The sequence below is a fragment of the Sorex araneus genome, chromosome X (assembly GCF_027595985.1).
Source record: "Sorex araneus isolate mSorAra2 chromosome X, mSorAra2.pri, whole genome shotgun sequence".
NCBI classification, from domain to species: Eukaryota; Metazoa; Chordata; class Mammalia; order Eulipotyphla; family Soricidae; genus Sorex; species Sorex araneus.
This window is the reverse complement of record NC_073313.1, coordinates 223,517,763-223,544,389: the sequence shown is the minus strand read 5'-3', so window position 1 is coordinate 223,544,389 and position 26,627 is coordinate 223,517,763. Positions and strand designations below refer to the sequence as shown.

The 26,627-nt window shown below is 42.3% G+C and overlaps 1 protein-coding gene across 5 annotated transcripts in view; it reads right to left on the bottom strand.

Moving 5' to 3' along the window:
• Positions 1-16,371, bottom strand: part of NAB1 (NGFI-A binding protein 1) — a 49,013-nt gene extending 32,642 nt beyond the window's left edge. For 2 of the 5 annotated variants that reach the window (XM_055120869.1, XM_055120870.1), the window contains exons 1-2: positions 15,308-15,977; positions 4,354-5,193 (exon numbers count right to left, since the gene is read on the bottom strand). In XM_055120869.1, the coding sequence (XP_054976844.1) occupies positions 4,354-5,193; positions 15,308-15,337 (870 nt within the window). In that variant the 5' untranslated portion in view covers positions 15,338-15,977. Of the gene's footprint in view, positions 1-4,353; positions 5,194-7,077; positions 10,755-15,307; positions 15,978-16,127 lie in introns of those variants that run through there. The other 3 variants (XM_055120872.1, XM_055120871.1, XM_055120873.1) reach the window with 3 other exon arrangements.
• Between the last annotated feature and the right edge of the window lie 10,256 nt (positions 16,372-26,627).

The following is a 26,627-nucleotide window of genomic DNA, read 5'->3' as shown; positions in this document are numbered from 1 at the left end:
GTGTAGCAGAGAGAGAGAGAGAGAGAGAGAGAGAGAGAGAGAGTGGGGGGGGGGCGGGGGTGGTAGGGAGTAGGGGCAATAGACAGACTGAAGGTGGTACTCTGGTGATGGTGAGGTAAGGGAACTGTGTACCAAGACCATAAATGTCAACACCATTGTGAACACATTACCTTAACTGTAATAACATTTTACAAATAAATTTGAAAAATCTGTACCTGGCTGATCAAAAAAAGTGTCTATAACAATAAGAATTTCATAATTCTTTATATGTTTAGAAACCAGTATAAAACTCATACATAAAAGAGAATCTTATGTACTTGAGAGAGTTGAGAAGTTAGGTGTAGATGACTTCCTAATTTTCTTCCATTAGAAACCTACAAACAGCTCTGTCCTTAAAAATAAATGATCCAGGGGGCTGGAGCAATGGCACAGCGGGTAGGGCGTTTGCCTTGCACGCGGCCAACCCAGGTTCGATTCCCAGCATCCCATATGGTCCTGAGTACCGCCAGGGGTGATTCTTGAGTGCATGAGCCAGGAGTAGCCCCTGTGCATTGCGGGGTGTGACCCAAAAAGGCAAAAAAAAAAAATTTTTTTTTAATAAATAAGTGATTTGATGAGTCTATATGAAAAAATAAACCTCCCAAAAATACTGCCAATGGTGAATTTAAAGGGCATCGTATCTCATCTGGAAATAGAGGTCAAATAGTAACATTCTTGGGGAGCAGGGGGACATACCTGCTGTGTCTCAGAACTGACTCCTGGCAGTGCTCAGAGTCCTGGTAGTGCCAGGGATTCTAACCATGTAGCCATATGCAAGGCAAGTCACTGTTTATCTCCCCTAGCAATATTCTTTACCTCACGAATTGAGAAAAACTCAATCCTTCTCTCATTTTAAACAGTCAAGTTAATATAGTCCAGTGAAAAAATTGAAAGCTAACAATGCCAAAAATGGTAAATTTAACAGTACCTTCTCTCCTTCAATTTCCTCAGAATCCTGGCATTTCCACCAGTTCTTATGTGGTTATGAGTTTAGAGAAAACAACATCATTCATAAAATTCTATCCTAAACTATATTATTGGGTCACAGTTACACACTTGAGTTATAAGTAACAAGTGGTCTAAGTTAAGTTTCAAAAACACAAGCCACATTTTCCAAACCCACACCCCCACATCTCAGCCTACTGGCATTCATTTCAAGTGTTCCCTTATTTCAGGAAACCCACGATGGTCTCATTACTTAAATACCATCTGTACCTATTTATCCAAAGAAGAGCCCCTTAGCAAAAGCCAAGTGTGAAATAATTCATTTGGGTTTTTTTTTTTTAAGTAGAGTAGGAATGTTTTTCTGAGGTTGACTAGGTTTATTCATTTCCCAAAAATTAATTTTGATCTGATAAAAAAGACAGGTCCTTGACCCAACTTTGTATTTCATCTATTTCGAAAAATCACAGAAAAACTAATTATAGAATAACTATAACTGACAATACTTTCCCCTTTGTTTTTTACTAATGATTGGATGTAGTCTATTAAGTAATCTAGATTTTCTATAGGTTCACAGGTAATTTTATTTATTTATTTATTTTTGGTTTTTGGGTCACACCCGACGATGCACAGGGGTTATTCCTGGCTCTTCACTCAGGAATTACCCCTGGCGGTGCCCAGGGGACCATATGGGATGCTGGGATTAGAACCCGGGTCGGCCGCGTGCAAGGCAAACGCCCTACCCACTGTGCTATCGCTCCAGCCCCCACAGGTAATTTTAAAGTGTCAAAGTAAACATGAACTATGTGCTTTCTAATCTCCATAAATTCTTGTGAACTGGGGGGAAGCAGAGGAACAATTCTTGTAGGTTACTGTATATCAGCAGTACCACATAGCAACTATCAAAGGAAATGCACAAAACATATCAAATCACAGACTATAATTTTGCTAGCCAATTCTCCAATTTAAATATCCAAATCCACTTTCTAAAATAATTTAAAAGATCAGATGAAGTTGCTAAAATAATACTAATAATTTTAAAATAAGTGATAATTTTAAAGTGGGAAGAAATTTTCATGTGTAAGTTATCCCTTTTATATCTTCTGTATTTCTATATACTATACAAATGAAATGAATTGAAATAATATGTACTACAGACATTTGACACAGACATATTATATCTGATAAGAAATGTGCAAAGCCTATGTGAATAAAGAACTGCAATTACTGAAGAATATAAAGAATCTATGTAAGTATATTAAACTATATTACTGTAGTAGAAGCTCTCATTGCTGTACTGAGTATGCGGGCTGGAGCGATAGCACAGCAGGTAGGGCATTTGCCTTGCACATGGCCGACCCGGGTTCAATTCCTCTGTCCCTCTACGAGAGCCCGGCAAGCTACCGAGAGTATCCTGCCCGCACAGCAGAGCCTGGCAAGCTACCCATGGCGTATTCCGTATACCAAAAACAGTAACAAGTCTCACAATGGAGACGTTACTGGTGCCCACTAGAGCAAATCGATGAACATCAGGAGGACAGTGCTACAGTGCTACTGAGTATGCAGCTGAGATTAAAAAAAAAAAAAAAGAATAAGAAATGGAGTTGGCCAAAATAAGATACTCAATTTTTATAGGTACAGAAAAGAATCAACTTACAGTTTCAACTTCTTTATACCCCTTTTGTAAATGATTTCTACTCTTTTTCTTGCTAATGCACAAGTTGGGCAGAGTGGGGCAGGAGAAGATATATAATGTTTCTACCATGAATATTACGTTTAACTGAATACCTTTTCCAAAGAGGATTTATTTCTTGCAAATAATAACAGCCATAAAAAAAAAAAGTGAACCATTGGGGCTGGAGCAATAGCACAGCGGGTAGGGCGTTTGCCTTGCACGCGGCCGACCGGGTTTGATTCCCAGCATCCCATATGGTCTCCCGAGCACGACCAGGAGTAATTCCTGAGTGCAAAGCCAGGAGTAAGCCCTATGTATAGCCGGGTGTGACCCATAAAGCAAAAAAAAAAGAAACAAAAAAAAAGAAAAAAGTGAACTATTTTAGAAACAGAGAGATACCACAGGGGTTAAGGAGTGTGCCCTGCATGTGGTTTACCTGCATGCCAGTTCAATCCCTGGCATCACCACATGATATAAGCACTGTCTGATACAGTCCCGGAGGGCCCCAAGCAAGGCAGGGATGTCCCTGGTAATGCTGAGTGCCAAAGGACCCCAGCAGTTGGTGCACTCAACCACTCGCCCTTCGGGCTAACAACTGCTAGGAGCAGCCCCAGGTCTCTTGAGCACCACTTGGAAGGTTCCTCCACCCCTCCAAAAGTTAGGTATGAAATAATGTCTGTATTTTTCTGAAAAATGCATTTGTTTTCCAAGGCATTAATGAGCATATTAAATTCAGAGACATTAAAAAATGAAAGTGACATTTCCTCATCCTTGAAGAAACCTAAGACATACTGTGAGGGAACAAAAAATTCAATTCAAGTGTAGAAGGTGTTGAGAGTAGTGAGTGTCAGGGTGGAAACAGAGGGAGGGGTTGGGGGAGAGTTTAATGGGTTTCAGCACAAGTTTCACCCCTAGCACTGCATGTCCCCCAACCACAGCCAAGAGCAACATGGAGCATAAAGCTGGCGCAGACCCTGAGCACAAAACCCCCAAAGTGAAAAATAAGGGGGTGGGAACAAAGGTCATACTACCTGGGGGGAAAAAATATGTCGAAAAGATTGAAGCTAATGCTTGAGCTGAATCTTAAAGATGATGTTTAGGCCAGTGAACAGGAGTGGATCAAGAGCCAATACAAAAGGGATACAAAGCATTCTTAATCAGAATGTTTCTGGATAGAATGCTATGAAGATAAAATGTGAGAAATTCTTAATGCCAAATGTCAAACTTAAACAATGTTCAAAGCCGTGATTCTCCCAACATTCATGTAATTCTGTTTTTACAAAAACATGCGAGCTGAAACTCCATTAAGTTCTGGCTATTTCTACAACATGATTTCATCTTAAAATTAAAAAAAAAACCTACTAAAGTATATTGAAATCCATTTTCATTTCATTAGAAAGAAATTCTAATTCTTTCATTCCCTGCCTCTGAATTCACAGACTGTATTTTCACTGCTCAAATTTGAACATTTTTCTACGCATCACCCTACACTGTGCTTGAGCTCAACACAAAAATACCCTACCACAACAATACAGTCTATTTTCATAAAAAAAAAAAAAGTTGTATTTTTGCTAACATCTAAATGTTTTGAATACTGCTTCCAGGGAACATGTCTTTTGCTACAAACTATTAATAAACTTATCTCAAAGGAACACAACCCAAACATTAGGAGGCGGGGGTTAGAGTGAGCACTCTACCTCGTGCAGTGTGAGATGTTTCCCGTCCTTCCTCTTGGAGTCGAACCTCCCGTAGATGGCGCTGTACTTGCGAATTTCTTCCTCTTTGTGGGGATCGTCATCGCTCATCTCAAAGATGTGGCCGATCATTTTGGCCAGCTTCTTGTTGGTTTTGAGCAGCTCTTTCACTTCATTCAAGTCACTTTTGGGCAGCGTGGGGGCCATTCGCTCCACACACTCGGCGACGGAGAGCGCGGCAGCCGCGTCCAGGGCCTCGCTGCTCTCCTTTGGGGACGCTGGGGAGCCCAGTTCAGCCGGGGAGAGGCTGTGCTCGCTCTCTGTGGCATGGGGGCCCTGCCAGAGTCTGGACTCCCCGATGCCCTGCAGCACCAGGCTCCCCACCACATCTGACTTCCCTTGCCCCAAGCTCTGCACACACGTGGTGGCGGCACACTTGGGGATTTTCAAGTGAGGCTCCCGGGCGCTGCTGCTATTCCTCTCGTAACTGCTGCAGGACAGTCCCAGCCAGGTTGGCGAGCCCTCTGGCAATTTGTAGATGGGGATGCTGCTGACCGGCAGGGACGTCAGCGGCTGATTGAAGAGGCCGGGGTTGGTCACCCAGTCTCGAAGCGCCTTCTGAAGCCTTCGCACATGCAGGGGCTTGCTGGCCATGCCCACGAGGGCCATGATCTCCAAGAATTCCTCTTCACCAGCTTCACAGAGTTGCTGGACATCATCACCGCCTTGTTGGATGAAGGCATCAAAATAGGACAGCAAATTGGCTTTTTGTAATATTCTATACAGCTGCAACTCCCCCAGGGTCCTGGGTAAGGCTGCAGCCATTACTGTGATGGGCTTAACCTGCAGAAAGGAGAGAGGAAATATTTATTACACTTGGTCCAAACCTACTTAAATCTATTTGTGACATATGATGGGATTTACGAGTGCAGTGTGGAAAGAATATACACTCAGAGCACGTACGGAGCAAGTGAGTGTTAAGGAAGCGTGGTCCATATACTTAATTTCATTTTACTATCCCAACAATCTTAATGATCAGTGTAATTGCTTTCATTTTAAAGAGAAAAATAAAAAGCTCACAGATTAATTTGCCTGTTCTCACATCTAAGTAGGAGCCTGCGGTCTCAACAAGGCTCATGAAGTGCTAAATCTCCCATTTTTGACTATTCATTTAGCTACTTCATGATATAGACAGAGGTGAAATGAAGGATAATCAAGTTTATAAGGAGGTAAGAAGTCTATTTCATCACCATCCAATGAACACTTACTCTGTATCAAAGACTACAATACCCATCTCACAGTATATTATATTTAATCCTCACAACAGTCCTACAAGATAGGTAAAGCAATTCCTATCTTAGAAAATTTAGCAAGATCAGTTTAGCCACAAGGAGATTAAATTTCAGTATGAAGTGGGGGTAAGACAAAAGGCAGTACATTTAGGAACTGGGAATAAAGAGGCAGGTTACCACCTACTGGCTGCAGAAGACTGGAGTGATAATAGATGACTATTGGGTTACATATGTGAGAATCTAGAATTCAACAATATTTGGGATAGACAATTTAGAATGATAGGACTTTCTTTCAACCACAGGCACCTGAACATGGTATGGAGGGCAGCACTGAGGCAGAACTGTGCTGTATGTAGAATAACCGACCTAAGGTTCCCAAACTTACTTAGCCTACCACCCGCTTTTCAAGAGAAAAAAAAAATCACTTAGCACACCTCCCTCCTGAGAAAACTCCATCCTTTAAGGGAACAAATGGAAAGTGGCTCCCAGTTGTACCCCAATAGCACTCAGCACCCCAGTCTTTCCAGTACCCCCCACCCGCCCTCCTCACGCCATTGGGAAATATCACTACTTTAGAAAACACTGGGGTCTAAGTGTAATAAAGGAAAGAAATCAAGGATGAAATCTGGGAGGGTGGGAGTGCCTGCCAAAGCAGCAGCAGAGAGTCTAACACAGAGCCACAGAAGAAAAATTTTCAGATTCCCAGCAAGACAGAGAGCCCTGCCTTTATAGAAACAGAACAAGACCCAGCAAAGAACTTCCTGACCTCTTTGCAGCCTTCAAGTTATTCACAGTTGCCTGGAGACCTCCCACATACAAAGAGGAGTTGGCCAAGTACTTCCATTTAAGAGAAACACTTGCAATCAATGCACTCTTAGAATTGAAAGGAGAAACTTACAAAAGGATAAAATACTTACATCAGAGTAAAATGGCAAGTCTAACGTCAACAGAGTAGGTGCAATCATTAACTAGGAGATAATGCAAGCAGAGGGATATTCAGGTAAATATCTAAATGCCAAATGTCTCCAAATCTGGGCTTCTGCTGTATGCCAGCAACCATTCACTTCTGTCAGCTCAAGCAAGGAGAATGCCTCAGCCAAGCCCCAGAAAGACTGACTTCTCCGGAAGCCCCATCTCCTGCAATCCCTGTATTAACCACAATCCATTTTGATCAACTAGTGATCTCTCAATGGTTGGTTTTTTTTTTTTTTCATTTTATAAAAGTGTTCACACTCAAGACAGGAAGTTTCTGCTTCAGGAAATAGCCTCAGGGTGCCTCGGGAAATTATCATTACCCAGGTCACTAGCTGCCTTTCAGGAGACTCCTCCCCTAATTTGGCAATTTTGGCAAACAATACTAAAGGTCCCTATTCAGCATGCCCTCTGGGTACCACAAACTCCTACAGGTTCTGGGATCATCCAGGTTCAAGGCTACCTTAATGTTCCTGCTCCTCAGCTGCCCAGATCAAAGGCATGCTTGCATCTTCTTCATCCCCCCGCAGGAGAGTGGCCTGTCCTTCCACGCCAGGAGTCTCCAGGGAGAACCTCATCTGGGCCCACAAGAGCCCATAAAAACAGAGCTCAATACAGACTCAAGTTCAAGTCTACACAGAGTAACAGGGAGAAGATCAGCTAACGTTCCTGAAAGGAAAAAAAAAGCAATGTATTTTCCCATTCTATTCCCAATGCCAACAGTAGCATAAGCTTTCAACTCAAGAGCATACCGAGTACACACAAATATATGAACACACACACCACCGTTTTTATATGAGAACTGTAACTTTACAAGGTCCAGGGTAGAGTTGCTATTTCATTATAATTGACGTTTGGTTTACGGAAAGAGAAAAGATTTAAGAAAAAATCAGGGGTGCTGGAGCAATAGGACAGCGGGTAGGGTGTTTGCCTTGCACGCAGCCAACCCAGGTTCAACTCCCAGCATCCCATATGGTCCCCTGAGCACCACCAGGAATGATTCCTGAGTGCAGAGGCAGAAGTAACCCCTGTGCATCACTGGGTGTGACCCAAAAAGCAAAACAAAACAAACAAAAAATCAGGAACAGTGTTTTCTTTATTTTTTAAATTTTAAAATTTAACTTTCATAAGGTTGTTCACATTGATTACATTCAATATTTCAACACTAATCCCACCACCATTATACCTTCCTATCACCATTATTTGGATTTCCCACCACCATTCTAGTCTGCCTGTGACAGACAGATGTTAGATAATTTATTTTCTATTGCTTATTATGAATACCATGAGAGACTGTGCGGCCACGCACCAGGAACAGTTTTTCTGAAACTTGTATGAATTTAAAAAAAGAAGTTAGAAAAATATAGAAGAGAAACTAATGAAAATAGCTGGCAACACAAAATCTGGGTTTATTCTTCTAAGGTATGGCAATGATTTTAGAAGTATTAATTTCCAACTTTCATCCTTTTATCTTAACCCATAAAGGAAGAAAAATTTCTTCACTGCTAGGGAAAAAAAATACCTTAAACAATGGGTAAGACTTGGTTCTCTATTGGTAAGAATTGATAGTATGTTTCTATGTTTGTATGTTTATGACAAAATAAACATACATTCCCAAAGTCAAGATAACAGATAAAAGATAAGTAAACTATTTAGTGTCTTGGGATACTATTCAGTCTGTGCTTACTGCTAGGAAAGAAATTTTCTCCTTGAGCACCTAGATTTAAGAAAATGTTTTCATATCCTACAAAAGCCTGAGATCACTTAAATATTCACCGCTTTATATATTAATTGGATTTGTTTTAAAGGAAAATCCTTATCAGATGGAAACCTCCATAACCTTATCTACATCTCTAGATCTGAAGTTCATAGTAAAAAGATACTAATACAACACTGCACATAAAAGTAAGTTGAAAACCCGCTATGTAGCTTTGCAACTCGTGATGTAGCCTTTTCAAGATATGTTGGAACCATCATGCTGAGTCTGACCTTTTCATGAATTACAAAGAGAAACCAGTTCTTTTTAGTGCACTCAAAAGTTCAAAGAACTGCTGCCGATGGACAGCAAACCTTCCCTTGTCCCAGCTTAAAAGCTCCTCAATCTGATCCGGTTCACGAGGATACAGGGGATCAACAATGGACTAGCTCAAGACCAGTTATTGTTATTAGTCACTGAATTATTTTAAGTGGATATTATTTGTTCCCCAGCCTGACTGGCGACTGGCTCCACTTGAGGGAGTTATCAGTCTTTTGCTAGATTCACAGCTGTGAACGTAGTTGGTCTGGAAAACTTGACCTTGTACCACCCAAAGCACCCAAACAATCAGGACAAATGTTACTTTCTTGACCTCTGCCAAGCCGGGATACGGGGGTTCAGGGTAAGACAGCCTGTCATGGCCATCAAGGAAAAATAGAACCAATCCTTGAAATCTGCCTCAGACTAGTCCAAGATACATTCGCCTGCCTGCTGGCCTGGGACGCTCTCCAAACTGTCTAGTAACTACTGATTTATCAGCAGCTTCTAACCTCTCTCCTGCTTGCGTCACTCCTTGAAATGCTCTTCACTGACTCTGGAATGCCTTAGGATGTTGTCTAACCTATTCTCACTGGCTCTATGTTCTCCAAGTTTTCTACTGGAGGAGCCTGAAGCGATAGTACAGGGGGTAGGACATTTGCCTTGCACAAAGCCAATCTGGGTTCATCCCGAGTAACATATGGTCCCCCGAGCCCACCAGAAGTGAGATCCCTGAGTACAGAGCCAGGAGTAAGCTCTGAGCACCACTGATTGTGGCCCCCAATTTTATTTTAAAGTTCTGTATTGGACTTCTTTTCTATCATCATCTTCATATATTCTCCCTCCATGAACCCTCATCAACTCCCAGGCCAAAATGATCCTTTATCACAGATGGATCTCCAAATTTCTACCTGTAAGCTGTACACCAGTGATTCCAGCACCCAAGATCATAGAGCTTTTACAAAGTGTTCTTTTAAATCTAAATGCACATAGGCAGTGAGTACTAAGTGGGGGGAGGGGGGAAATGCCTCTGATATACACTTCTATTTGTAAAGTGAAGGAAATACACAATTCTTGTCTTTAAAAAGATTTTTAAATGATCTCATAAACGAGAAAATTTAGAAAGTTTAAAAAGATTTTTTTTTTTTTTTTTTGCTTTTTGGGTCACACCTGGCGATGCACAGGGGGGTTACTCCTGGCTCTGCACTCAGGAATCACCCCTGGAGGTGCTCAGGGGACTATATGGGATGCTGGGAATCAACCCAGGTCAGCCACGTGCAAGGCAAACGCCCTATCCGCTGTGCTATCGCTCCAGCCTCTAAAAAATCTTTTAGAAAGTCCAAATCTTTCTAATAACTAGGCATTTCAATGACCAATAACAGATTCTCAGAATCTCCAATTTGGGAGACCCAAAATAAGTGATGTTTTCTCTTTTCCCTCCCTTACAGAATATCCAATCTACTAATTTCTTTTAATCACCTGGATTCATTGGCAACAAAGAGTACTATATACACACACACACACACACACACACACACACATACATCTCGGAGAGCCCGGCAAGCTACCGAGATTATCCCGCCCACACAAGCAAAGCCTGGCAAGCTACCCGTGGCGTATTCAATATGCCGAAAACATTAATGACAGGGCTCATTCCCATGACCCTGAAAGAGCCTCCAATCGTTGGGAAAGACTAGTAAGGAGAGCTGCTAAAATCTCAGGACTGGGAGGAATGGAGACAATACTGGTGCCCGCTCAAGTAAATCGACGAACAACGGGATGACAGAGACAGTGATAGTGACCTGGATTCATAAAAGTAGGATTTCATTTTTGTGTTTTCCTCTTCCTTCTTCAACTCTATGCATTCTTAGACTCTATCAATGCCCTTTTCCCTTCTCTGCTTCAAAAGCATCTAATTCTAGTTTTCACTGCTTCTTGTACAGCTCCCTCACTTTCAAATAAACCCCACACTGCAATGCTAACTTTATCTTTCCAAAGTAAACATGTGGTCTTAACTCACCCATCCAAATTTCCTCACTGCATAAAGAAATCAAAATACTTACATAGGCAGCCCAGACTCAAACCTACCCCTCGACTTAGGGGAATACACAAAGGCAGCATTCCTCAAATCTGCCTTCCCTTTGCCTGTCCCCAGTCAGGCTTCCTCCCTCACTACTCCCACCCTCCAGGCCTTACCCATAAGGCCCCTCCCAAACCTCTCTGAACCCCACAAAACTTGCTTCCTTTTCCTCCCTCCCAACTCTTCCACTCTCTCCCTCTTTTCTCCCCTTCACTTACTCAAAGTCACTTACTGAGCCAGTGCTGGTTATCAAGAGGAGATGGTCTTTGTGGAAAGAGATAGGAGGCAGATGAGAATACTGTGAGAAACCCTATGCAAAGGACATGTAAACGGAACAGAAAAGCAGCCTTAAGCTGGCCTACCAAAAAAGGCCACCATAAACGCCGTGACGGTAAGAACTAGGTTCCATTCATCTTTTATACCTCTCTATTCCTAATAGTGAGTTCAGTGTAAAACAGCATCTCTTAAAAAGGCTGCTGTTACATGAAAACCAGTATTTGAGTTAGAATCTGTCTGCTCAAAAATCTTCATCTTCCAAAAGGTCATGGGACACCCTCAGTGCAAATGGAAATTCCAATATACAAATGAAGTAACAATATACTAACAGCCCATCCTGCTAACTTGCCCTGCAGATCCTTTTTATTCTCTCGTCCTCATTATATAGCTATTTTGTCAAGAGATCAAAGGGTGCGCTCTAGAATGAGGGAATTACACATGGTTAGTACAATAAACCTCACGTTAGTCCAGCTCAACACTAGCACTTTTAAAAAAATCAATGTCAGTCTAAAGAAACCCTAACAACAGCACAGCGGGTAGGGTGTTTGCCTTGCACGCAGCCGAACCCGGATTCTACTCCCAGCATCCCATATGGTCCCCTGCGCACTGCCAGGAGTAATTCCCGAGTGCACAGCCAGGAATAACCCCTGTGCATTGCCGAGTGTGACCCAAAAAGCAAAAACACACACACACACACACACAAAAAAAAAAAACACCTTAGCTCTTTCACCAATTTTTAAAAATTGGAACAGTAAAAATTATAAGTTAATCTTATAAAATTACTTACATTCCAATAAATTCATAACTATGAATCTATTGAATCCTCCTTTTCATGATCAAGATGCATAAATACATACATACACATATGTACATATGGTGTGTGCACAATGTCTAGGGCACTTCAAACAAGACAGGCTTCTCCAGAAATGAGGGCGAAAGCAGGGCTAAAATCCCAGTAACATCTGACTTATTTATGCAGAGGACTATAAATTCCTTCCCCCTAGCACACACTGAAATTTTTACTTTAAAATTATCTAAGCTAACAGCCACCTCTCACAGACTTACAAGAAATGTGGAAAAAAAAAGAACCTGGGAAGGGTTAAGAGCTCATGAGTCATTTGCAGATTAAGGTGAATTAGTTCCACCAGATTGTTGTGAGATCCTGTGTACACTAAGGGAATGAAAGATAGGGATGGGAAAAGGCAAAGAAGAAACTGGGAATCTGAGGGCAAAGACTACCTTGGAAGCCTCTGAAGCACTGCCAAGTTAGGGAGAGTGGAGCCTGACTATTTATTATAGGTTGAAAACGAAAAGGTTTATGAGAAACCAATTTTGGCTTAGGGAAAAATGAGCCTTAATAAGCCTCGGAAATGTATTCTGACTCTGTCCTACTCCTAAAACTCAAGCTAGAGTAATTAAGCATTGTCTAAGCATTGTTTATTTGTTTCATGGATTAAGATTGTGACCGGGTAGCCTCTACCTGTGTATGTGTATATGTACCAAGTACCAAATGACTTACCTAGATCCATTCACCGGTAAGCAGCCAGAACTACAGCGTAAGTCAAGGTATTTTGGGATCTCAATATTGTCATAGCCATGAATTAAACATTAGTTTCTAATGAATTACTGGTAATTTGGGAAATTAAAATGTTCTCCCCTATAGCTTTTCTGAATTCTAAATGAAGGTGGGATGGGGGGGAAGGAGGGGGGGATCTTACAGCGCCTCTTAGATTTTAATGAAAGAATCCAATGTGTAAGTTTACATTTATCAAAATTAGATAAAGGTAAATCAATCTCACCCTGACATTTGATAACAGAACTGAATTTGGGCAAGGGTGAGGGGGGTGCCGCTGAAAGGGTCGAATGTACCGTGGTAGAGGTATACTGGCTCTGCTGGTGGAAGACATGTCGGAAATACTGTACCACTAAAACATCCAATCTTCTACACGCTTATAAACAAATGTCACCTCAATAAAAAATGAATTCTAAAAGGAAAGCAGATTTTACAATATTAACTGATACCAATATGTAAATACTATTATCTTCTGTCATGGGGCAGAAATGTCATATGGCTTCAATAACTATTTAACACACATCAAGCGTCCGCTGAATTTTTAGTATAAAAATTCTTCTAAAATTTCTCTTCAAGAATTATTAAATTAACACACTGTGCATATTAACATGCAACCCCCCTAAATACAACATGTGGGAAAATGACAAACTATTTGAAAGCTTAGTAATATGTTTTAGCTGTGATATTCTGCCAAGACGTAGACTACTAATTTTTCCCAACATCAACTTCTCTCATTCCCCACTCGTTCCATTAAGGTTAAGAGAGTATATGTTACCACGGTCCTAGTTATTGAATACATCAGATCAGACTGAATTTAATATAAGTGAACCATTTTTTGTTCTATTGAAAGAGATGGAAGAAATAGGTAAGCTAAAAACTAAGTTCAAATCAAATGGTCTAATAACTCATCTCTAGTGGCTATTGTTTATCCCTTCATATATTTATTTAATAAACTTCACAATGAAACATGCATAAAGTAGTTGATAAATGAGCAGGATCTTAAATATGCAAAACATATTACAAAACGATCATTTCCATATATCATGGTTCCATAGTACAGTTTCATAGTTAAAGATAAATTTTCCAGTTCTAGTTTTCAATAACACACATAAACAACACCAACAATACCAAATAGACTGTAATTGAATAGATGAGGCTTAAATCTTAGGACAGAGTCAAACTCAACAGACACAAAAACCTGACACACTTAGTTCCACCTAGCCATATATCATAATAAATACGCGAGTTCATAAATTCCTCAAATCTCCCTCTCCCACTATATAATCGAAGTAATTATTCTCTCACTGTATCCACAATACAACCCCTCCAATTTTAAGAACCAATGTTCCTAATAGGTGATCAAAATGCCTAATATCTTAAGTAATTCTCTACAAAACACATAAAATCTACTCACTTTCCTACTGAGCAACTGATGTTATTTACTAGTCACACAAAAGGAAAATTGTAAACATAGCTGATTTTAGTAGTGACTCTAAAAATGATGCAACATACTTATTAAATAAATATTTTAGACATGTAAACTCACTAAATTTTCTTACATAAACTACAGCATTCCTAAGATTTCTTTTTTGCCATTTTAATTATATCCACATCAGCAATCAGGAGAAAGTATTTTAAAGCCTACAATACCTCAACACTGTTAACACATTCACCTCTCTCAAGAAATCATCAGAACCAAGGAAAAAAAAATTTAATGCCAGGATGGCATATTAACTTTTGTAATACAATTGCAACAAGAAACCTTTTGATGGTGCTTTGAATTATTTTCTTCCCAGACATAATTTTCCAATAGTTAATGGTCAAAGAGGAATAAAGAGACCATGTTAGGTACCTATAAACGCAAGAGAATCCTTGTATTCACGTCAATATCTGAATATAAGGATAATACAATCTTTAAAACTTAGCAAAAGGATAACATTAAAGGTTCCACATAATACTGGAAAATGGAAGAAAAAAGGGTTAGATATCCTTGATTCTAAATGTCACTTTTACTGGACTTAGATTAGATTAAAAGCAGCTTTTTAAAGTCTTCAGAAAGCTTTCAGCCTCCACCCAAAACAGAGAAAGTAAATCCTATGCATCCTTTCATTCAATATTTCTTCTCAAAACCCACACATAAATTATGACATGTCATAATTTGGTATGTCTTACAGGGGAAATTTTTCAAAAAAAAAAGTGAAAACCTAAGAAGGTAATTCACTGTGTGCACACTTCCCTAACAAAACAGTTAAGCATTTCCTACGTGACTAATCTATTTTAAATTCCGTTCCTCTATTCCTATGCAATCTACTATCTCTCGGAACTGCCAAAATATTTTTAAACAAGAATCTGAGAATTTCCCTCTCAACTTCTGATCTTTGCACTCCTTCAGTCTGCAGACAAGTCCCGGGCTAACCAATTGGCACTGACAAGTTACTCCAAATCCTCTCTTCCCGGTGACATTTTAAATGGACAGCTACCTGAAGCCGGCCTCACCCGGTGAGAGAGAAGTGTAAAAGCCGGTCACGGCTTCTGCCTTCGGATCACCTTGCAGCAAAACTTGGTCCGCGGAACCCAGCAATGCACAGTGCAACTCAGCCTTTCCCTCAACACGTTTAACACATCCAGTACTACGCGGGCTTCCTCCAAGCCCTGGGCTCCGGGTCCCGAGCCCGAGGAAAGCCTGGGGTGGCAGACCGCAGCCCCCTGGTAGGACTCGGACGCTTTCCTCCCCGAATAAGGTCACACACCTCTGCATCCATGGCTCCTAAGTCCCACATGTGGCTGCAAATTCCACGCTCGGCCTCAGCGGGCACAACGAGTCTCAAGCTCCCTCGCACCTCGGTGCCAAGTTTCTGCAAGCGACTTTCCGAGCAAAACTCTCCTTCCGCTTTTTTTTTTTTTTTGGAAAGAAAAACACAAATCTCTCGCTCGCTCGCTCTCTCTCACACACACACACACACCCTACATTCGGAAGGCTGAAAATGACCAGAGCGGAAAAAAAAAAAGATTCAAGAATTGCAGGGCAGCACTTTTCATAAAGTACACACAAAACCAACAAAAAGATCCTGCCCCTGGGGGGGGCGGGGGAAAGGTGGCTTTGCAAAAACCTCCCGAGGTGCACGACGCCCCGCGCGTGCACACACACACACACACACACACACACACACACGCACACTCGCGCACACAAACCTCGCCACCCCGCCGCTCGGCGCACCCCCAGCCCCCGGTGCAGAGCACGGACCCGGCGGAGGGCGCACGCACACGGCCAGGCCCGCGGCTGGCTCGCCCTCTCCTCTCGCTGCCCCGGCCAAGCCAAGTGCTCCGGGAATCGCCCACAGCAGCCCGCGGCCGCCCGCTCCTTCCGGCGGCTGCAGAGCGCCCGGCCCCGCGCGGCCCCGGACGCCCGAGCCCTCCCGCCCCAACACACACACACACACACACACACACACACACGCACACGCACACACACGCACACACACACGCACACGCACACGCACTCCCGCGCCGTGCCCCGGCCACTCGGCCGCCCCAAGTTGTCCCGGGCGCGGCCGGCGAGGCGCTACGTACGAGGCCAGCGGCTGCAGCGGTCTGGGCGCGCTCTCCCCCGCGGACGGCTCAGCCCCAACTCCGAAGTGACGGCCCCCGGCTCTCCCTCCTCAGGCGGCGGCGGCTGCGGCGGCCGGGACGCCCCCGCGCCCATCGAGAGAGGGGGGAGGGAAGGTGGTGGGCGCGCTCTCGCTCCTCTCTCTCTCTCTCCTCTCTCTCTCGCGGCTACCCCCCTCCTCCTCCTCCAGCTCCAGCCCGTCGCTGCTTCCCGCCCGCCAGCCCCGACGGCGCTCCCTCGGCCGCGCGGCGGCGGCGGCGGCGGCAGCAGCTCCTCAGGGCTGGAGCGCGCGGGCGGCGGCGGCGGCGGCGCCTCCCCCGCCGCGGCCTCCCCCCGCCCCCTCCCCGCCCCGCCCCGCGCGCTGCACCCTCCCCCTCCCCCGCCGCCCGCGCGCCTCCGCCGCCTCCACCCCCCGCGCGCTGTCACATTGGGAGATTCCGCTCTTGCTCCATTCGCCGCTGCGGCTCCCGCCCCCGCGCGGCCGAGTGACGCAGGAGCCGGCGTGGGCCGCCGCGGGGCGGGGGCGGGGGCGGCGGTCGCCGGGAGTGAGCCCCCACCCCGTCCTCCCCCTCCTCCTCCTCCTCCTCCCCCGCCCCCTGTCCCTCCCCCTCCGCCTTCCCCTCCCCACCACCCCCGGGGAGGGCGGGGGTGGGGGGGTTGTGCAGCCCCATTCACACGGCAGCTGGGGAGGAACCCCGTGGGCGCCCGGCGGAGGGGGCGGCTCCCGCGAGGCCAGCTCCGGGCGAGGGGCGGGGGCGTCGCCGCCTGGGGCCTGCTTCTCCAGCTGCCGAGCGGAGCGGGGAGGTTTGCGCGTTCCCCGGGAGAGGCTTTCCAAGAGCAGAGCCAAGCCAAATCCAACATCCCCGGGGAGGTTGACTTTCAAATGAGAAAAAAAAAAGCGAGCGAGCGCGCCCGACCCACTCCTCTGGGCGCCGGTGCTCGCCCCCGCCCCCGCGGGCTCCGGGGCTGGGGCCAGGCCAGGTGCGCCCCTGGCCCCGCCGGCCCGGGCGGCGGGCGGGGCGGGAAACTGGCTGAGAGCGCACGGAGGGGGGCTGGGGGCGGGGTGGGCGGCAGGTGCGCGGCGCGGGCAGGAAAAGGGCCGGTTCAAAAGGAGAATCTCCCGTTCGCCCGCCCACCCCGCCGCCGCCCCCGCGCGGGCGGGCAACTGGGGGGAGGGGAGGCTGGGGCGCCCACACCCCCGAAGTTGCGCCTCCGACGGCTGTCGGGCTTGCCGGGGAATTTCATTCCCACTTTCGCCGGCCTCCTTGAAACCCTGCGTGTCCTTTTCCTTCGGTACCCGGGTCCGTCTGCTTTCGTGCTCTGGGGAAAAAAGCGACCGCGCTCGTCTAGCCCCCCGAGGGGGGCGGATAGACGTTCAACCCGGAGAGTGCCTATGGCACACTATGGAATTTTTGAGTTCCATGTGCATCAACTTTGCTAACCCAAGAAAGTATTAAAAGGCCTTCAAAAATTTAGTTCAACGCTTGCCAAGATAAATGGGAAAGTTGGCAGTCTCATTTGTTCCCCCCCCATGCTTTGCAGAAATGGGAAAATGAAAGAGTTCCCTAGTTTTTAGCTTTGTGCCCTGGTACAGTGGAACATTTAGTAAATTTAAAAAAAAAAAACGAGTGCAATTACAGGTAGAATCCCGTTGTAACATACATATAAAAATCCTGTTTTATAGGCAGCCATTCCCACATTCTGGCCGGCCTCCCAGAGTGTGCCTACTTTGCTAATGGGGAGACAAGGCATTCTTTGAGATGAGAAATTCTTTAGACCACGTCTTCTGTTGCAGCAATGGATGAGATGATAACATTGAAAGAAAACGACCTTATTAAACCACTGAACCTTTTTTGCAAAAACACGTTCTAGGAATGAGTAGTGCCAAACTCAAACTTTCCTCCGGTGTCTGTGAAAGGTTCTCTCTGGAGCATTGGTGTTGGTTATTTCAAATGAATTCGAATGCTTAATTCTTTCACTAAAAAGATCATTGCTGGACGTTTGTCTTGGCCTGATAAAGGCTTGAGCTGTGAACTTAGGTTGTTACACAAAAACATCGACAGTTTCTTGTAAAGTTAAAGGGTCACAAATTTTCAAGCAATGAAATCTGCAAAGTATTTGCCTGCATTCCTCTCTGGAATCCTGATGTTTTCCAAACATTTGTCTGAAGAGAAAAAACAACTTGCTTCCATAAAGATATTCCATAATGATTTGTGAGTCGAGAAATAAATAGCTTTACTTGTCTGTTGAGCCTTCCAGTAAAACTGTTAGAGAGTTGAAAGGCAGGCCATGAAGTCCTCTTCCCTGGCTTGTATCTGTCTTTCCAGCACTGAACAGGATGCCGAAAAGGAAATGTGTCCTGGAGATATTTTGTCTTCAGATTATACCTGACAAATTCTACAATTCAGCCCTGAAATCTCTCCTTTGTTTTCTGATTATATTTAGATAGTATATTCTTCCCCACATTAAAAATAACACGTTCGGCTGGCTTGCTTTACCTTTACTTTGTAGTACTGGAGTAGGTAGAAAGAAAAATGAAGGAAAGATAACATTTTAAGCCTTTAGGCATCCAATTCTGGAGGCCTGTATGAAGATTGTGGTCAATATGGCTTCTCAAAAAGAGAAATGAGGGACTGAAGTGATAGTACAGCGGGTAGGGCGTTTGCCTTGCACGCAGCAGACCCAGGTTTGATTCCCAGCATTCCATATGGTCCCCCAAGCACCGGTAGGAGTAATTCCTGAGTGCATGAGACAGAAGTAACCCCTGTGCATTGCCGGGTATGACCCAGAAAGAAAAAAGAAAGAAAAGAGAGAATTAAGGCACTCACAAGATAAAGAAGCATTGGTTTGCAGGGGACCTCCTAATTCATTACCTTGCCACCTCTCCAGCTCTCTCTCATCTCCCCCCACCCCATCTCTTCATTCGTTCTCTCCCCCCATCCCAATCTCTCCCTCCTTCCATGACAAAGGCCTTGGTGATTTGTTAAAGCAAAGTGTTTGTTCTATCTTATAATAAGGTAAGGATTATGGTGTCAGTTATTCTGAATTTCAATCTGTGTCTTAAACTTCTTTTGACTTCAACAAATATATGTTTAACATGATTTGCACATTAAAAATACTTCAATGATCAGTGCATTTGCAAATATAAAGAAACTTGGGGTTTTGTTTGTTTTAATTTGGGTTTTTGGCTTTGGGGCCTTACCCAGCTGTGCTCCCTCAGGACTTACTCCTGGCTCTGTGCTCAGGACTCACTCCTGGCAAGGCTCAGGGGACCATATAGGGTGCCGTGAATCAAACCCAGGTCATCTGCTTGCAAGGCAAATGCCCTGTCTTCTGTACTGTCTCTCCACCCCAAGGAATTTTTGTTTTTAAAAAAGCCATTTTTATAATATGAAAGTGAAAAGTAACTTTGTGTTTTTTTTTTAAATGCATTGTATAAAGTTGGTAATGATTCTAACATTTAAGTGAAAATTTCACTGAAAGAACATTAATTTATTACTTTCAGAACTATAATACGCTCCGGTGATTCGAAACAAAAGAATCTATCATGGATCTAAAATGTTCTTAAAGGAGAGAAAAAAACATTATGGCTTCTGACCTACAAGTTCTGAGATACAGTATAATTCTGTCCTCCTGTTCTCCCATTATTGCCTCAGAACAATTCTATTCTTAACGAATTTTCCACACTTTGTGGTAGTGGCCCTACAATTAACTGAGTCATGAACAATATTCATATTACCAGAAATATAATTTAAGTTTCTCTTACTTTATAATATAAAATTTAAAACTTTTTGTGTGTATTGCAACTTATATTTTTAATTTACAGAAAAATGAATATTTTGAATATGGATAGTATAACACATTTCTAAAGATAAGCTAATAGGAATAACTATAACTGAAAATTTCAAAACCATAAACTTAAAAATGCCTGCTCTTTTAAAAAGTAAATAAATTTTCATCAATTGTATTTTATTGTACTTTAATAGATACCAGAATTTTAGTTGTTATGGATGTTAAGTATTATGACATTTTACCTAGTTCAATGTCATTTTTCTAATTAGAGTATATTCAGATACACTTCCAGAATTTGACAAAAAGTAGTTTAGTTTTCAATTGTTTATTTAGAAACCATTTAGATAAATTTCTAGGAATGGCTCCATAAATGAACGTAAAAATCATTTATGGAGATTGTAGACTTCAGGGAGGGCTAGGTAGGATCTTAGGAGTTTGTCTAATCCAATTGATTTATATAGGTAAGAAAATTTGTATCATTCATCGGTTATATAAAAAGCAGGGGGAAAGTCAGAAATAGGGTGTTTGCCTTGCACACTGCTGACTCAAGTGCTATCCCCAGCAAACCATGTGATCCCCTGAACTTGCCAGGAGTGACCCCTGAGTGTAGAGCTAGGAGTAAGCCCTGAGCACTGCTGGATGAACCTCCCTCCCAAAAAACGGGCAGGAAATTATTAATAAAAGAGGAAATTAAACAACCATTTAGTAGAATGAAGAATAATATTTGAGATTTGTTAAAGTTTGTATTAAGAGAATATAAATAGAAACTTTTGAAAATCCTATTTCAAGAGAATTTCCAGACATTTTTCTGTTGTGTTTTATTTATTTATTTATTTATTTATTTATTTATTTATTTATTTATTTATTTATTTATTTTTGGGAGCACAGCAAGCGGTACTCAGATTCTGTGCTCAGGGGTCACTCCTGGCAATATTCAGGATTGAGCCTGGGCTGGCCGTGTGTAAAACAAGTTTACCCTACTGGTTGTAGTATCTCACAGGATGTTTTTAACCCTTAGTCTGTTTTTTTCCTCAGTTATACTCTCTCTTTAGCTACAGGGTTGCAGATTAGCTGCACTATCTTCTCTTCCCACTTTTCCACATTTCTTTGGATCCACTAGACCTGAGTTGTGTAGGAAACTGTTTCCAAAATACCATTCCATGTCTCCACAACACTGATCACCCTCGTTGCATTCCTAGCTGGTGGGAGCTGAAGGTCTGTGTGTCCTTCAGAAATTCCTGTATTGAGATACTCACTTCCAGAGTGCTGGTAACAGGAGATATCTGTGTCTGTAGAAAGCGATTCAGTTGAGAGAGTAAAGCTATGACATGGAATTCAAGAAAAAGACTCCCAGAGAGTATATGTATCCCTTTCAGCAAATGAGAATGCAATGGAAAGATGGTCTCAGACTAGGAAATGGACTTTACCAAGCACCAGATCATCTTTCCATGCCTTGATCTTGGACTACCCAGACTTCAGACTTGAAGAAATGTGTAATGTTTAAGCTACCCAGTCTCCGATATTTGTGGTAATTGCAGTCTTAGGACGAAGATACTGGTCATTGGTAAATCTCAACTAACACAAAGCAACTCAGAGCTCGAGGGACAAATGCTCTGTTCACTGTATCTGAAATTCATCCAAACCACCTCTCATTTGCTTACTTCATTCTTGGCTTTCTTCTTCCTCATCACTGTGTCGACACTATTCTTTGTGACAGTCTATCCTCACCTCCCCTGCCTCTCTCATCTCCAAGTTTATGTTCTTCAGGCAAAAGACTAACTTGGTAGAGGACCCCTTTTAGCCATTCCTCATGATGGTGGATAAGGTGGGGTATTTTTCCCCCCTTGACAAAGATATGTGCTTGTCAGTCCAAAATCCCCCAGGTATGGAGGTTTTTTCCTAGCTCAGAAGCAAAAAGAAAATAGGAACAGGGAGAGAGCTTTTCTTAAAGTAGATGGGCAAGAGTTGCATAGGAGTGGGGACAGTGAGGAACAAAAGATGTTAAATGCTCTTGTGAGAAGCTGGCTAAAGTGGGCATAACAATTCTGGAGCATGTGAAAATAAAGTTTAGAAAGAGTACTCAAATATGTGCCTCCACTGAGGAAGGAAAAAAAAAAGTGGCATAAGAGCTCATTCTCATGTAAATTCCTCTAAGCTAACCAAAAAAATCATGCTCTTGACCTGGAAGAGAAGTTAGGTAGGGATGGAAAGGACAGAGCTGACGAAAGAAGGCAGAGAAATACTGCAAGTGCGCTTCACTCAAGAATGCATGCTTTCTCTTAGTTGGATTGGGAGAGATAGCATGAGTATCATGTGCAGGTATATATCAGGAAAAGGAACAGTAGGATGGATTATAAACCACCAACTCCAAGTGCATTCTCCATACCAGTTTCAACCTAAGAAATTGAATGTGTTAATATTATTGATTGACTAATTGTTTCAGCTCATTACTAATCATAAACACTTTGAAAGTACAGTGTACGTATGATATAATTAGAGCCATAAAACTCTTGAAAGCAAGGTAAAAGCAAACATGTCTCTGTTCACATAATTGCCAAGTGGCATCTTTTAGTTTAGAATCCATTGCTGTGCTTGTCCTCGTTAATGCTTCATGACTCATAAACTGGCTAGAAGTAGCAAGTATAAAGAGAAGTAGAAATTTTTCTTTTTGTAGGGGGGGAGGGCTTCCCAAATAGGGACACAAGGGCCACTCCCTGTGATTTGGAAATGCTTGACCAATCTGATGCTAAGGCATAAGGATGCAGGCTCCGGGGACCATGTAGTGCTGGGTATTGAACCTGGGTCCCGAGCTTGTGCAAAGTATGTGTTATGTATATAACACTTCTGCTATCCCATACCTTGACTTTTTTTTTTTTAATCAATTGCTGTGCTTCTTTTGTTTCCTATTGCAAAGATAACCTCTAACAGTGGCTATTTTTTCTAACCACAAAATATATTCCTTAAGTAAATTTTCCAAATCACCCTGCTGGGATTGCTGGTAAAAGGAGAAGGGTAATTTGACAAAATAAATCATTTCAAAGGGTCCAGTTTGCTCCAACAGATTTTTGTTTGTTTTGTGTTTTGAGGTCACACCCAAAAGTGCTTGGGGTAGCTCCCAGTGGTACTTTGGGGATCATTCAGTGCCAGAGATTAAGCCTGGGCCTCACATATGCAAAGCACATGCTCTGGCATTTTGAACTCTCTCAGGAGCCTCTGACTCAACAGATTTACTTCTAGGATATTATGATTTTAAACATTTTATTTATTTATCTATTTATTTATTTATTGTTTTTTGGGTCACACCCGGCGATGCACAGGGGCCACTCCTGGCTTTGCACTCAGGAATTATTCCTGGCAGTGCTCAGGGGACCATATGGGATGCTGGAAATCAAACCCAGGTCGGCCGCGTGCATGGCAAATGCCCTACCTGCTGTATTATCGCTCCAGCCCCCGATTTTAAACATGTTAGAAGAGAGTATTATCACATTGTTTATAAATATGAAACACTAAAACATACAAAATAAAGAACTGATTGGTAAGCTGAACTATATATAGCACATCTGTATGATAAAATATAGTTACTATTTAATGATATTGGAAAATGCTCATGATACAATATTGTTGGTCAAAATAATATGCAATCTCTATACCTAAATAAATATAGAAGAAAAATTTGCCAAACATTGAAAGTAGCCATGTCTGTGTGCAATATTATAAATATTTTTCTTCATACGTTTTTAATTGAAAAAAAATCCGCAAAAACATTTGTATTTTGAAAATCGAGGAGAAAAAAGTGATATTTTGAACAAACATCCTGCTTTGAAAGCAGTTCAAAATAAAATTAAATTGTACCTTAAAATTAAGTACAACTTAGAAAAAATTGTACCTTTTCTACTTGTTTGAAACACAAACAAAAATTTGAAACAATCTTTTTCTAAGATCAAGAACAAATTAAGTATGCCCACTATCTATACACTTTTTCATCATAGTACTGGAAGTCCTAGCCAGAGCAATTAGGCAAGAAAAATAAGTAAAAATGTCTAAATTAGAAAGGAACGAGAAAAACTGTCACTTTTAAAAGTGATATTTGTTTTTATAGTTTAAAAGTATTTCTAAGACATTTTGTTTCCACACTTTACCCCCATTTATTGGTTTGTTAGTTTGCAACATTTTATACATAGAAAACTTTAAGACTTATTCACAAAACTATTATCACTAATAAGGAAATTCAGTAAAGTTTTTAGAATATAAAATCAATATGCAAAAAATTGTTTCTAATACCAAGAAACATTCTGTAAGATGGGTAAATAGAAGTATACAATAGTGTTCAAATAATATACCTAGAAATAAATTTAACCAAGGATATGGAATTGTACAATTAAAATTTTATGACATTAGTGAAAAAAATTGAAGACATAAGGAAATGAAAATACTTTCTATAATCATGCATTAGCAGAATTACATTGTTAAAATGTTCTCTTTTTTCCCCAAGGCAATTTATAGGGATTCTGAAAAAAAAATTTTAATTTGAAGTACTGTGATTTATAATACTGTTAATAATAGGGTTTCATACCTACAACATCCCAACACCACAATCTCCACCAGTATCCACTTCCCTCCACCATCACTCAGCACAGTACTTGGGGCTGGGGGCAGGGATTGTGTGGGAATGGTTTGTGGCCACATCCAGCTGTGCTCCTGGCTCCCAACACAGTATAGTAATTCACTTATAAAAATTCCAATGATATTTGTCAAAGAAATAGGATAAACAATCCTGAAAATTGCATGTAAAAATAAAAGGTTCAGAGTAGCCAAAGAAATCTTGAAGTTAAAAAGCATTACACTTCCTGATTTCAAGCTATAACATAAAGATTGCAGTAATGAAAATGATATGATATTCATTTTTTTTAAAATAGAAATGGGGTCTGGTGCAGAGCAATAGTAAAAAGTGGATAAAGAACTTGCCTTGCATGCTACTGACCTGGTTTGACCCCTGGCAACTCATCTGGTCCCCTGAGCTCTGCCAAGAATGGCCCCTGAGCACAGCGCCAGGAGTAAGACTTGAGCCTAAAGTATGGCCTAAAGAACAAAACAAAAACCTAGAGACCTGAATCAATGGAACAGAATAAATAACCTAAAAATAAGACCACATGTCTATGATCAATTGATTTATAATAAAAATGCAAGGAAATACAATGAGGAAATTGTAGTCTTTTTAATATTTGGTATGGGAAAACTGGATAGTTTTGCAAAAGAAAAAAGCAGACTGGCTATTTTACACAATATATTACACAATATATTGAAGTTTACTTAAATTGTGTCAAAGACTTGCATGTAGCCTGAAATCTTATACTCTCTGCAAGAAAATTGATATTGGACCTGTGTTGTTTTTCTTCATCCGACCCCCCCCAAACAAAAATTGCAACGCAAGAAAAAATAAGTGGGATTGCATCAAACTGAAAAGCTTTAATGAAGAAATCATTAAAATAAAGGGCATCCTACAGAACGGGAGAGGACATTTGCAAATCGTATATCTAGTAAATGTTATTATCTAAAATATCCAAATAACTCAGATAACCCCAACTTAAAAATCAACCCACTTTGAAAGTGGCAGAGAAAAATAAGGATGTTTTTCTAAAAAAGACATAACACTAACTCAAAAGCACATACATCCCTATAGTCTTTGCAACATTATTTACAGTACACAAGGCTGCTCTGTGTGTCTCCTCAGCGCCCTCCACTCCCACTCACATACTATGGATGGGTAGGAGTTTGGAGGAGCTGAATGCGCCACCTTCCTGTGTGCCAAGGTCAGGACATCAGCAGGTTACTAACAAGGTGTCGTTTCTTGCAGGAAACCGACACTCAGAAGCAGACAAGCTGTGCGAAGACAATTAGGGGCAGGAAAAAAAATGCAAAGAAGCTGGAACGGGCCACGCTTCCCACACAGAGCTAGAAGTCCTGTCTGGAAAGGCGGGCTGGGGCGGGGCCCCAGTGCTGCCAAGGGTCGCCCCCTACCCCCGCCCGCGTTGTTCCTTACACCACCAAGCGCCCAGAAACCCAAGCAACACCTCTCCAGCTTCTACCTCACCGCGTGCGTTTCATCCCTCATCCTACTCTGGTTTTCATCTCCTTCTCAGGCACTCTGTGTTCTCCTGGTGTCTGTATTTGTTTCCTGTCAAAGAACACGCTCAGTTCCAAGTCTGGAGGTGTTCATGTTGCTGTGTGCTACTTTCCCCAAGATGTTCGTACCTGGATGCTGTCTATTTATCCCTAACCAAGTGCCTGCTGAGAGACATATGCTAAGCCAATACACACGGAAGAACTGGGTGTGGGAGGGAGGCAGTGCCCGTAGATTGGAGCTCTGGCTTCAGTCTCTACCACTGCACGGTCCCCTGTGTAAGTACAAGCCCTGAGCTCCCAGGTACTACCAGTATGTCCCCAAACCCCTACAAACAAGCATATATATATATATATATATAAAATATATATATATATATTTAATATCTGCCCTAACTCCTGGCCTAGAAAGGAACTCGCTGTTTAAGGGAATCACTGCCTCACATTACAAGATGTTTTTACTCACACTATAGAGTGATGGTTTTGCATTGGATGGGGCAAAGGAGGAATTGAAAACCATGAGGCTCGTAAGAAAAGAGACAAATGCACAG